Source organism: Symphodus melops, assembly GCF_947650265.1.
Source record: "Symphodus melops genome assembly, chromosome: 12".
Lineage (NCBI taxonomy): Eukaryota > Metazoa > Chordata > Actinopteri > Labriformes > Labridae > Symphodus > Symphodus melops.
In genome coordinates this window covers 2,374,846-2,387,191 of record NC_136702.1, presented here as the reverse complement: position 1 = coordinate 2,387,191, position 12,346 = coordinate 2,374,846, and the positions used below count along the sequence as shown (strand labels likewise).

The following is a 12,346-nucleotide window of genomic DNA, read 5'->3' as shown; positions in this document are numbered from 1 at the left end:
AAAAAAAAAAACAAAAAAAAAAAACAGATTTTACTTTAAAAGAAGGAAAACAGAAAGTCGGACAAGGCTTCGAACAACGGGAACAAAAGACTTAAAGTCGAGGTCTGATATAAAATAAACTAATGGATGTATGGACTCCACAAAGGATGGGGAGAATGAATATTTATCCAAGATTTAATTGAATATTGTAGTTTTCCTGCCACTAAAGATTTGAGTTAAGTTGTGAAGTTTACATGTGATGCAAGTTCTGACCCTCGTCTTTAATACAATACAGATTCAGATGTAGTGCTGTAGTCTTCAGCCTAACATATGAGACGTCTGTATACTCGTGTAAAGCAGACGTGAAAAGTAACTTCAGATATAAACAGGAGTTAAAAGAAAATCCATGGAGTGTAAAGATGAATCGGACTGGAGCGCTGATGGTCGAGTGGTTACGTCGTGCTCTTTGTATTTAGGTTGTCGTCCTTCACAGTGGTGGCTCCGTTTCAAGTCCAGCATGTGTCTCCGTCCTCGCTTGTAATTCCTCCGTCCTCTCTCCTGATTTCCTGCTCTGTCTGGGAAAAACCCGGAATCTGAATCTATTTTAGCAGTAACAATCAACTTCCCCCTAATCCCTCTTAATTCATGACGTCTGGTTGAGCACACGCAGGTTTTATAGTGTCGTGTGTTTGTGTGTGTTTCTGTCAGGACTGGGCTGGAGGCCATCATGGAGACTTATGCTTTCTGGAGACCTCCAGTGAGGACCCTCACCTTTGAAGACTTCACCAACATGCAGAAACAGCAAGGTGAGTAAAACTCAAGTTCAGTCTGCTGTAGGTTTATCATCATGACCTTGGCGTGTGTTCTGTCCCGACCTGAACTCTCCCTCTGCATACTTTCCCCGCATATATCAGCACACACTGCATCAGCTCTGCTCGTCCTTCGTTTGAGCTTGGCCATACGCTGCTCGTCTGGCACGTCGGCCTGCGTCTGCTCGCGCTCGGCCCTTCAAAATAAAACTGTTAAACACAAGCCACCCGTGGCTTTTGGACGGCTCAGCGACACGAGTCGTGGCCGCCTCCCTTGGTTCCGGCTCCGGGGTCGGCTCAGGGTCTTTGTCGTGGCTCGTATCAAGGGCCACCGTGCTTTTAAAGGAGCCCCGTTTCCTCGCTGGATCTGTGTCGGTTACCTCAGCGGGTCAGCATGACGTGACGCTGCGAGTCTGTCCGAGCAGACGCACATGTGTTTGTTATCGTTAAACTCTTCATGTGATGAGGATTTAATGAAAGTCCTTGTGTCGCCAGTGAACCCTGTATCACCCTAAAAGGACACTGCTGTACATGTGTGTGTGTGTGTGTGTGTGTGTGTACATCTACCCTTAAAGCACCAGGCGCCCTTTTCCCTCCAAGTAATCAACTCTTCCCCCTCGAGCTTTTCCAAGTGCAGGAAAACATGACATCACCAAACTCTCATCTTCTCCTCCTTTCTTTTATTTTCTTCTCGTATATGTCCACCTTGCTTTCTCCTTCTCCCTCAAACTCTTTCTCCCCCCCCCCCCCCCCCCCCCCCCCCCCCCCCCCCCCCCCCCCGTCGTCTTCTGCAACCATATTATCGAAGGCATATGGTGCAAAAAATCAGAACCCCAGCCAAGCAAGTCCTGGATTATTTAGTTATGCCTCCTCCCCGTTCTTGGTTCAAATTGAATTTCTCCAACGGCAAGATGAACCCCGGCCAAATTCTCATTAATAGAGAAATATGCGATTGATATCCCACAGCTATCATTTCTCCCTCGACTTTGAAAGGGTGCAATTTGTGCCAACAATGCACACATTCTTTTTCCTCTGATATATAAAGTCCCTCTCTTCCACGTCAACTGATTGGTAGAGTCGAAGAACTCGGAGTCAGCGGCTTTTATTGAGGGATGTGGGCTCTGTTGACCAGACGTGGTCAAAAACTGAATCCATATTTATCTCCACATACCAGCAATACATATTTCAGGATGATTCATGTTGTTGTTTCCAGCAGATTCAGAGGAAAAGGACATGAAATTAGTTTGACATATGGAGTTTGAAAAAGTCTATTTGGATCAGCGGAGCATAAATGGACTTGTCAACGTGCTAATTAAGTAAGCAAACATTGTCTCACTGGGGTTTCCTACGAAAAGTAATGCGAGCGTTTAATCATGAGCCGATATGGAGGCACGGCTTTACCTGTTCTATACATTTAACCAACACAAAGCAATGTTCACACATTAACTTCTGAACATTTCTGGAGAATTTCACGCAGGGGGCCGAGTTAGTTGTGCACACCGTCACCTCACAGCGGGAGACTCAGGCGGGAAGATATACGCTGCAGAAACGGCGAGGATGCATGGAGGGAGGGATTCCCCTTACAAAGATTTAAAATGTCAAATTTCGTACAAACAGGCTTGTGTCATTAGAAAAGATTTAAAGAATCCGTCATGTTAACGTGAGGTCTGAACTCCGGTATAAATGCACATGAGAAAAAGGAACATACAGACTGGTCCTTTATTTAATTCTGTGTGTTCTGCAGGTGGAAGCACCGGCACTTCTCCCACCACCTCCAGCACAGGAACTCCCTCACCTTCCGGCGCCGCTCACCTCCTCTCTCCCTCCTGCTCCCCTCCCACCTTTCACCTCGCCCCCAACACCTTCAATGTGGGCTGCAGGGAGAGTCAGCTCTGTAACCTGGGCCTGTCTGAGTACCCAGCCTGTGCTCGCAGCAACATGGCTGCTCTGCAGGGATACGGCGGCCTGGCTGACAGCTCTTACGGACGTCTCCAGGCTGCAGGGGGCGCTGTGGCGTCTGCTCAGTCCTCTGAATCCTTCCTGCCGCAGAGGACTTCCTCTTTGATTGCTGCTGGCATGCAGGGCGGCGCTCACCCCTCCCTGACTGGCGGAGGGAGCAGCGGGAGCGCCGGAGGGAAGATGGATGCCTATGGCGGTCAGCTGGGCTCCTTTCCGGCGTCGCAGCTTCAGTATGTGATGCAGGCGGGAGGAAGCTCCGCCTCTGGCTCCTCCTCCTCTTCTGGATCGTCCCCTTCCTCCGCCCACATGTTCAGCGGGAGCCACCACCACGTGCAGCAAGGCTCCTACAACGCTTTCTCCCTGCACAACCCTTACAACCTGTACGGATACAACTTCCCCACCTCCCCCCGCCTGGCCGCCAGCCCTGAGAAGCCTCAGGGAGGTCTGCTCTGCTCCTCGTCTCCCGCCGGGGCCTTCGCCGAGCGTCAGTACCTGTCCAACGGAGGCATGGACACTATGCACATGATTGGCAACTCCTCCGGCGGCCAGCAGGGCAGCAGCTCCTGTGACGGGCGTCAGTACGGCTCATCGTCTCAGATGTCCATGCACATGGTGTGAGGTGGAAACGGGCATCAAACCTCGCAGTCCTCGAAAGTCTTTCAGCTGAAAAGCAAATCTACGAAGCAGGTTTAGTGTTTTTACCATAAGTGTTCATGAGATGCAAAAAAACCCTTTCAGAAAAGGAAATCATCTCATGTTTTTTTTTTTTTTTAAAGACACTCCACTTACAAAACCTTATACAGGGAGTCAAAACTATTATTTAATTATCTTTGTTATGACTAAAGCAAGAAATTGTGACGGCAACTTTACTCTCTTAAAGTCTCCGACAGACGAGAGACAACAAACTGTAGCTGTGAGACATAGGATGTGGGATTATCAGTTTTGAATATGGTGCAATATACAACACTCATTTCAAGGGACTCATTCTTGTTTTTGTTTTTTTTTAACTCAAACCGGTCAGGACGTGATCAAACCAAAGAATCTTCACTGTGATCCAGAAGTTTGGACTCCACACAGAACTTGTGCCTTAATGTTTTACAAATGTCAGAGGGGTCAGTAAGGTCCGAGGCTGTGGCCGGAAAGAAAGGAACAACATGGACAACATGGAGCTCCACGAACAAGCAGAAGAAGGATTTTCACAAAGATGTGGTTTCACTTAATGTGTCAAACAGGGTCAAATACAAGTGGCTGCAGAAGTTTGGTTCTCCAGAACCTGACTTTATCCACCTCGTTATCCTCACAGACTGGACAAGCTTCCCTATTTTAGAGTGAATTACGTTTTTTTTTAGGCATATATATATAAAGATGGCAAATGCAATCAATAACATAAGCTTAAAAGTTGTTGTGTGAAAAGTTATTAAATAAGCAATAGCAAAGCAAAGTAAATAAAAGTATGTTTTGGTGTGTTGTAGAGATGTGTATTTAAGTGCTGAGCAGTATAACAATTTTACAGCCAATCTGGTATTAAAAAAAATGTGTGAAAAAAAGGGAAATGGAAAACTTTTTGAGGCATTTTAAAAAAATGTAAATATAGGTGCCAAGCACGTAAAAAAAAAAAAAGCTCAATAAAGGTTTTAATTCATGTACGAGGTTTCTTTTTTTCCCCTCTTGTCATTTAGATGGTGTTCAAAATGAATTGGACATTTAAAGCCGCGCGATTTTTCTGCTTTTTACCCTCAAATTTGACTTCCAAATGATTTATTTCACCGTAATCTTCAAACTCTGTCCGCTCACTTTGTAAATGTGAATGTATTTTATTTATACAGCCCTTTACAACAATCCTTTCGGTGAACCAAAGTGCTCTACAATAAGTCGAAAAGAGAAAGGAAAAAATAAAAATCCAATAAAAAAAGTTGAATAAAAGTAATAAAATACAGCAAAGTAAAATAAAAGTGTCAAAAGTGGATTACGATGACACATTTGTGGACTGATTTTTGAAATATGTCAGTCATGACTGAGGAGACAGAGAGAGATTCAAAGAAGCCACAAATCCTGACAAAACTGTCTGATGAAAAGTTCAGAGGGGCGTGGCTAAGCTGACGGACAGCAGGGCGCGTCGTAGCCGTTTGTCAGGAGGCCGAGCGCTTGCCTAAGCTCCGCCTCTTTGTCACGGGACTGATCAAAAGTGACCTTGAGGCAGCGTCTGCAATACGGCGCCTCCGATCGTTCGACTTCAAAACTCCTCTTCAGAATGCAAACGGTGACATCACTGAGAGGACGTCCATGTTTTCTACAGTCGATGGTGATAACTAAGAGCAGCTGCTGATAAAAAAAAACTTTTGACCAAATTAGTTAACAAATAGAATTAAAGTGTTTACTGGAGATAATCAACAGAATGATTATTCAAACATGTGCAGGGTTTGCTAAATGTTTCAGCTATTTCCGTACTTACAAACTGAGCAGGAAAGTGTGATTTGAAACACTTAGAAAAACGGTATGAAATCGATGACTCAACAGCCACATTACAGTCGGTCAAAAGCTTCAGGCTACAATAACAATGAATGACCAGATTATTAATCACACAAGAGAGTGTCTCAGCTTATAAAACACACATCTGCTCTGCACCACATCACAGGCCTGGGCTTCAAACGCTGACGCAATGCATCGATCATAAACCAAACTGGGGGAAAAAAGACCCGAAAAAAAAAGAAAAACACACAAAACGTTCTCCCTGCTGTTTCTGTTTATTAAGAAAAAGAGGAATAAAGCTCACGTGCCGACTTGCTCTGTTGGTGTATTTAATGCACCTTAAAAGTGGCACCTGCCTCGAGACGACCAGAAATCATCCTGTAATCATTTCAACCTCCAAGAAAAGAAAACATGCAGCTTTCGGGTTCATTACTGCTGCAGCTTTGTGGCTCCCTCTTCTTTTTCCACAGGCTCAGGCTCCGGGGATTTAGCCGGGGGCCAATCAGCGTCTATTACACGCCATGTCTTTCTAGAACGGCTCTCCCCAATCACTTCCTATCATGTGTACTGCCCGGGCCATGAAATATCATATCTGAACCATCATCACAAAACGAAGGCCTCCGTATTGGAAACACCTGTTTTTCCAAGCATGACTTCAAATAATGAGCGCAGTGATGTACCGGAGAGAAGCGCATGATTTCACAATTTGGCTGTGCTCCATCTATCTGGACATTATTTCCAATAATTATTCACATTATTTGTCTGATACACGCGGCTCTCTCTCTCTCTCTCTCTCCCTTAACCCCCCCTCTTCTTCACCGCACGTTTACCTCAGGCTCTGTTGAATTAGGAGATGCGTTTGGTATTCGTATAGAGAGGAGCAGCATGACATAATGCCCAGCAGGTCTGTTTGTATATCGTGAACTATCCATCAGCTTCTTAAGTGGAAGAGCTGGAGCTGCTCTTCATCGTGGGGCGCTTAATATGAAAATAAAAATGCAAGAAGGACACTGAATGGATGCTGCACTCACATCGATTCAGTCTGTGAATGTTAAAGCTACTGTTGCGTTTGTTTCGCTGTTCAGTAAACACACACACTCTCACACACACACACACACACACACACACACACACACACACACACACACACACACACACACAGTGAGAGCAGAGCCAAGAGCCCATTCCCCAACTTTGGGGATTTATTTCGTCTTTCCCCTCCAAACGCTGGCAGGAAATATTTATTACCATTTAGCAGCTAGTAAGATTTTGATTATCGGTGATGCAGATTGTTTGTGAGCGAGCGAGCGAGCGAGCGAGAGAGAGAGAGAGAGAGAGAGAGAGAGAGAGAGAGAGAGAGAGAGAGTATTGGAGTCTTTCATATGAGACAACCTAAATACACGTATTCATACAGAAGAAGTTAGAAGACGTTCATAAATCTAGGTTTCCAGAGGGTTTAACAAACAGGAAGATAGCAACACGTACTAAAGGTGTTCACTGTCTGCAGTCTGCCTACAAACCTACATCCATCAAGCTTGATCTCAAACATAAAACCAGAGCAATGATAGGTCCAGAAGTGGATTTTTAAGGACACAGATCTGAGGGAGATCTGGCGCCCAATCTGCTGCTTTGAGCCCATTTTGAGTGACAGGACACTAACTGCAGGGTATCCCATAATCCCCCTGTCACAGCCATTGATCTTTCCATCAGAACACATTTCAGGACATTTTAATAGATAGACTCTTTTTCTGTGGAGCTCTGCGGGATGCAAATCAGATCCAGAGGGGGGCCAGTGACCATGCGATAAAAAGTGGAAGAAACTTTAATTTCTTGGCTGTAAATGTCTGGTTTTGATATTTTAGATCACAAACTACAATCAGAAATTCCTGGTTAGCTGTTGCCCTCTTGTGTTTATCCCTCTCTTCTGCTCGGGATTCCTCGTCCTGACTCATCTTCACAGTAAATTACGGCCGACAGCAGACGGAGACTCTCACTTTTCTGAGGTGTTACGGCGCACTAAATCACTGCTGTTTCACAAAGGGCTTCCACACACCTTCAGCAGACGATTCTTTTTTTTTTTTTTTTTTTGTCCTCGGAAGAACATCTTGAAAGTGTTTTAGAAATTGATAAAGTCATGATACAGATGTCAAGCTTGAAAAAAGGGAGACTGTGGTGATGTGGTCAGTGTTTTTACAGTCCCGGAGGAACAGGTCTCTGAAGGCAGGTTGTGTATTATCTGAAGCCAGGATGATTCAGAAAGTGGAGAAGTACATGTACTGCGACAGATGTGATGACTCTACATGAAACACACACACACACACACACACACACACACATCAGATCTCAAGGTTATGACATCAGATTTATTTCTGATAAACAGCTGGTTAACATTTAATTAATCACATTGTTGGGATGATTCTTTGGGATGTGGATTCAAGCTTCAAGAGCTAAACAGACCTTTCATTTATCACAACATCAGCTCGATGTAATGTTGGAAAAGTGTGTGTGTGTGTGCCCCCCCCCTTGCAGGCCTCGTCCTGGCAGCAGAAGCCGGGCTCTCGTGCTCCCCCCCCCCACCCCGTCATTCAGCGAGGTGATCCTGCACTAAGACCACCTGACGCCCTGCAACCAACATCGGACTGTGTCGTCCCCACCAACACCATCCTCCTCCTCGTTCATGCACGGCCTGCTCCGACCTCGGGTCAGACTGGACCGTGAGGACTACAGCCTCCGTTACTTGAGCGGTATTACACCCCGTCTGTATGATCGAAATCTGACTCAGAATCAGAAACACTTGGGGGGGATATCTGGGCGTAGAATTTCTACACAGATGTAGCATAAGACATAAGCATGAAGATATTAAAGACATTATTATTATTTATCCATTTGGAAACTAACTCGAGAACAACACAAAACGAAACAAGAAACGTCTCCAGTTGCATTGGTTTAGAGACACACACATGCACATGCACACACACACACACACACACACACACATTTTCTCACACTTCAGTGATGGCATGCAGGTCAACAGGAAACAGTCTAAATGATTTTCTTCTTCCTTCTCAGGAGGGGGAAGGAGATGTTGGAGATACGGTCGGCCAGTGCAGGCAGGTGGTTCTGATAAAACCCTCAACCCAGAATGTCCCATGATGCCTTGCCTGCAGAGTACAAAGACGCCCCACAGGGAAGCCCCCGTGTCTAAATGAGAGAGGTCCGGTGCCATGTGGCGGTTTTTGCAGGCAGGTCCTCAGAGATCCAGCGGATAGTGTGACTGACCGGGCAGGTGACCTGGAAGCTGAAACCCCCGCGGCGGGTTGATTCGATAGTGTGAGAACTGGACTGGTGAGAGTGTGAGAAGGGAGCGATGCAGTAAAGGTAAGCAACGTCGAAACATGTGTGCTGAAATGTAGCTGCTTTCATTTCTCTCTGCACCTGAAAGCAACAACATGTCACGTTTCCACCTTCAAACACAAGTTTCATTAAAAGCCTGATAACTTTCAACACTCTTTTAAAACATCCTCTGTGAGTTGTTCTCGTATCAGCTGATTAAAAAAAAAGACTTCTTGGGAAACATTCATTCTTGTCATCAAGGCTGCATCATTAATTTCAAAATTAAGAGTTTTTTTTAAAAACCCAGATTACAAACCAAAGACTGTATTTTGATGTAACATAGGTCCTCACTATGAGGAGAATTACATATTGAGTAACCATGACAACGAGAGGTCAGTGCTTTACAAAAAAAAAAGAAAAAAAAGGCCGCTTTATAAAAACAATAATACTTGTAAGTGTGTGTCGGAGTGCGCTCGGTCCTCGTCAGGCCTTCTGAGAGGGCATCCAGAGTTTTCCATTCTCCACATGGCCGCAGGAAGTGGGGGTGCTGGGGGTGCAGCCTGGAGAAAGGCTGCACCCCCTAGTGGCGAGGGGGAGCTTTTTACAATTTAAAATATATATATATATTAAAAATATTTTTGCAAAATTTATAAATTCTATTTTCCCATTCCTTTATGAATGGGAAAATGGAATTTGACATGCGTAGGCTACTACATGTATTTCTTGATTTTGATTTAATTATTTTTAGGCCTAATCAACAGAAGTTCACGGAAGTCACGTGGTCAACGTGAGGCCGGCTCGTGGTTGCAGACGCCGAGTAAAGTGAAAAGGTTCCCTGCTCGCTCCATGCTCGGTCTACGAGTGTCACAGTCCAAGATGTAGCATTGTGTTGGGCTAAGCTCCAGAAACAAACAAGAGCCATGTTTTCAGAGACAGAAACACTGATTGAGTTCCGTCTGTGTCTTCACGTCTCTGTGGCCTCACCTGAGCGCACTGTCTCAGCCTTACGTCTGTTGAAGACACGCAGCACCATGATGACCCAGAAAAGACTCACAAAACATTAATTGATGTATGCCAACACAGACATCATGAACTCTCTGGATATTCGTCCCCTCATTACAGACTTTATTTCCACGACCCCAGAGCGCACGTGGACATTTGGACACCTGTAACCAGGGCAACCTGTCTGCAGCTCAAAGTAAGATCATGGTGCCGCCGCGCACTTTCATATATGCAGTTTAATGTCACACTACAGTATTTTTGCAAGGTGGTGGGGCTTAAGAGTGTTACTTTGATCGTGAGTTCTGTGCGTAATGGATTTGGAGAACTGTTTAATGTATAAATGGTTTGGATTGTTTTCTTGTGGCTTGCGTAAAAAGGTTGGAGATGGAGAAAAAAATGTGATTCTGTGCGTATGTTTGCGTGATGAATGTGGAGAGCTATTCAATAATGTGCTTAGATTGTCTGAGATGATTTCTTTGCGCTGTGCGTAAAAGGATTTTGGAGCTAAAAGAGTCGTGCGTGACGTAAATGTAGGTGCAGTGACTCTGATCAAACCTGTTGCAATGTTAAAGTGTTATTGTGAAGTTTAAGTAATTGTGCAGATATTCCTCTGAGAACTGATGGTGTCTGTGTGTGTGTGTGTGTGTGGCCCTGGCTGTGTTCACTGAAGAGTGTAAAACAATGACGTGGTGAATCTTCATCTTTTAAAAAAAGTTAAATGTATATATTATAAATGTATTCTAAATAGGCTCAGAGGTTTTTTCTTGTCCAAAAAAGAACAAGAGATTTTTTCCAGCACCCCCCTGTTCAAAATAACTTCCATCGGCCCTGATTCGCCATGCTCATTATTGTAACAGGAAGTTTGTTTAACAGTCGAACCAGTTGGATTTGAGAAAGCAGAGCGAATGACCAACACTGAAAAACTCAAGCTAACCCACATGCCTTCTATAAATCACCTTTATAATGCTTGTCACATAAAATGTTACTACAACTTTGGGCCTGAGAGCGTGTCCGTTGTATTAAAGCTGGTCTGATTTCAGGACTGTATGCTGCCCCCCCCCTCCCCCTCCATCAATCTATCTATGGGGGCCATACATGCCTGCTGGTGCGTGTCTGAATGTGAGTTTGAGAGTGGCAGCTGCGCTGTCTCATGGACCTCACCTGCACTGGCTGGGCGAAAGCCAGGGACAGATTCACGGAAATTTCACGGTGACATTTCAGTGAGCAAAAGTGTGTGACTTATTACTCCTGATAAAACAACATGCTATTGTAGTCAGGATTCGCAGCATTAAACAACGCCGGAGTAATCCGTGGTAACAGGCCTGCTGAAAGCTGAATCACACCCGCGCTCATTGTCCTGCATTGCGACGTGCGCTGAGAGGGGAAAACAGGAAGCTGGGGGTCCTCTCTCGTATCCCTCGCTGGAATTTGAAATGTCTGCACATGTTCATCGAGCTCCTGAAACCTGTGCGTCAAAAAACTCAGGCCAACTCTTTTAAGTCCCTTGAAATTCACAGCTGGAGGACGAAGGCAGGCCGGGGATGTGTTTGCTGCATGTGAGCGGCTTTAGCAAAAACAGAACGTGGAGTAGGACGACCTGTTCACCGATTCAGAAATGTCACGTGTGCATTTCATGTATTCTTCAGTCAATATGTTCAATATGTCTTCACTCTACTGGAAACTTGTCAATTTAGTTATTTTGTAGCCTGGTTTGATTTTATTGTTCGACATATTAGTCTCTAATATACTTGTATTATCAGAATCAGCTAGCTAGCTAATTGCTATTGTTTGGTGTTTGCATTGTACAGAGAACGCACCGAAGTTACATTCCTTCCTGTGTTAAACATACCTGGTCAATAAAGCTAAGTCAGTTAGCTCAAAGCTAAAGCTAGTATTGGTGTCCCATTGTGTGAATTCACTTTGCATTATAGCGTTGTGAAACTCCACACACACACACACACGCTCACCCAGGCATACACACACTGATGTTACACACTGAGCAAGCAGAAGGTCTGGGGTTCGATCCCTCAGCTCCTGCAGCCACATGTCTGACGTGTCCTTGGGCAAGACACTTAACCCAGAAGTGCTCCTGCTGGTATACCGTGTAGGCGGCGTGTGGATGGGATCAGGTCCATTTCCCATTCCCCTGTTAGGCGACTGTCTCTCCCTCCAGAGGCCGATCTGCAGGTAGAACGATCATGCAACCGTGCATGATGCTGCACTATAAAGGGGCAGCAGTGACGTTAGCGCCAAATGGTCATTTTGGCCATCAGGCTGAAAAGCTAACAGTATTAGTGAATGCTTCATTTATGATGAAGCCTGTCACAGGTTGTTGGAGAAAGGTGAGCGACTCACATCTACTCGGTCTGAATTAATAAATTACCTTTTTTTTTTTGCCTCCTTGTTTGTTGTTCGCCGCAGTCACGATTATTACGTCTTCAGCCATTAGCTTTACTGCGAACACGTCTGTGTGCTCAAATGTCTCACCGTTTGATGACTTTAAAAAGTCAACTATGAAAGCATCAAGAACTCATCAGGAATTATAAAGACACATTACTCTCTGCAGACAGGCTGACATCCACCTGCAGCTCGTCTTCATCGCTTAAAGAGCTTTTAAAGGAAACCGTAAAGAGGGACGCTCTTCAGCAGGATCACGTGTCTTGTAATGACGGCAGGTGTTGAAAGAGCTCTCAAAGGTAAACCCACACAAACCGTTTGAACCACCCTCGCTTTTTATTTCTGCGTAAAATCTAATTTATGAAAAGCTTCTCCTCAGTGTGTGAAACAATCTGCAT

The 12,346-nt window shown here is 44.9% G+C and overlaps 1 protein-coding gene across 2 annotated transcripts in view; it reads left to right on the top strand.

Annotated features, from left to right (window-relative positions):
- The window catches only part of tbx15 (T-box transcription factor 15), a 31,273-nt gene extending 26,880 nt beyond the window's left edge, over nucleotides 1-4,393 (top strand). For both annotated transcript variants that reach the window (XM_079357596.1, XM_079357595.1), the window contains exons 7-8: nucleotides 688-785; nucleotides 2,533-4,393. In XM_079357596.1, the coding sequence (XP_079213722.1) occupies nucleotides 688-785; nucleotides 2,533-3,365 (931 nt within the window). In that variant the 3' untranslated portion in view covers nucleotides 3,366-4,393. The remainder of the gene's footprint in view (nucleotides 1-687; nucleotides 786-2,532) is intronic.
- The last annotated feature ends 7,953 nt before the right edge of the window (nucleotides 4,394-12,346 follow it).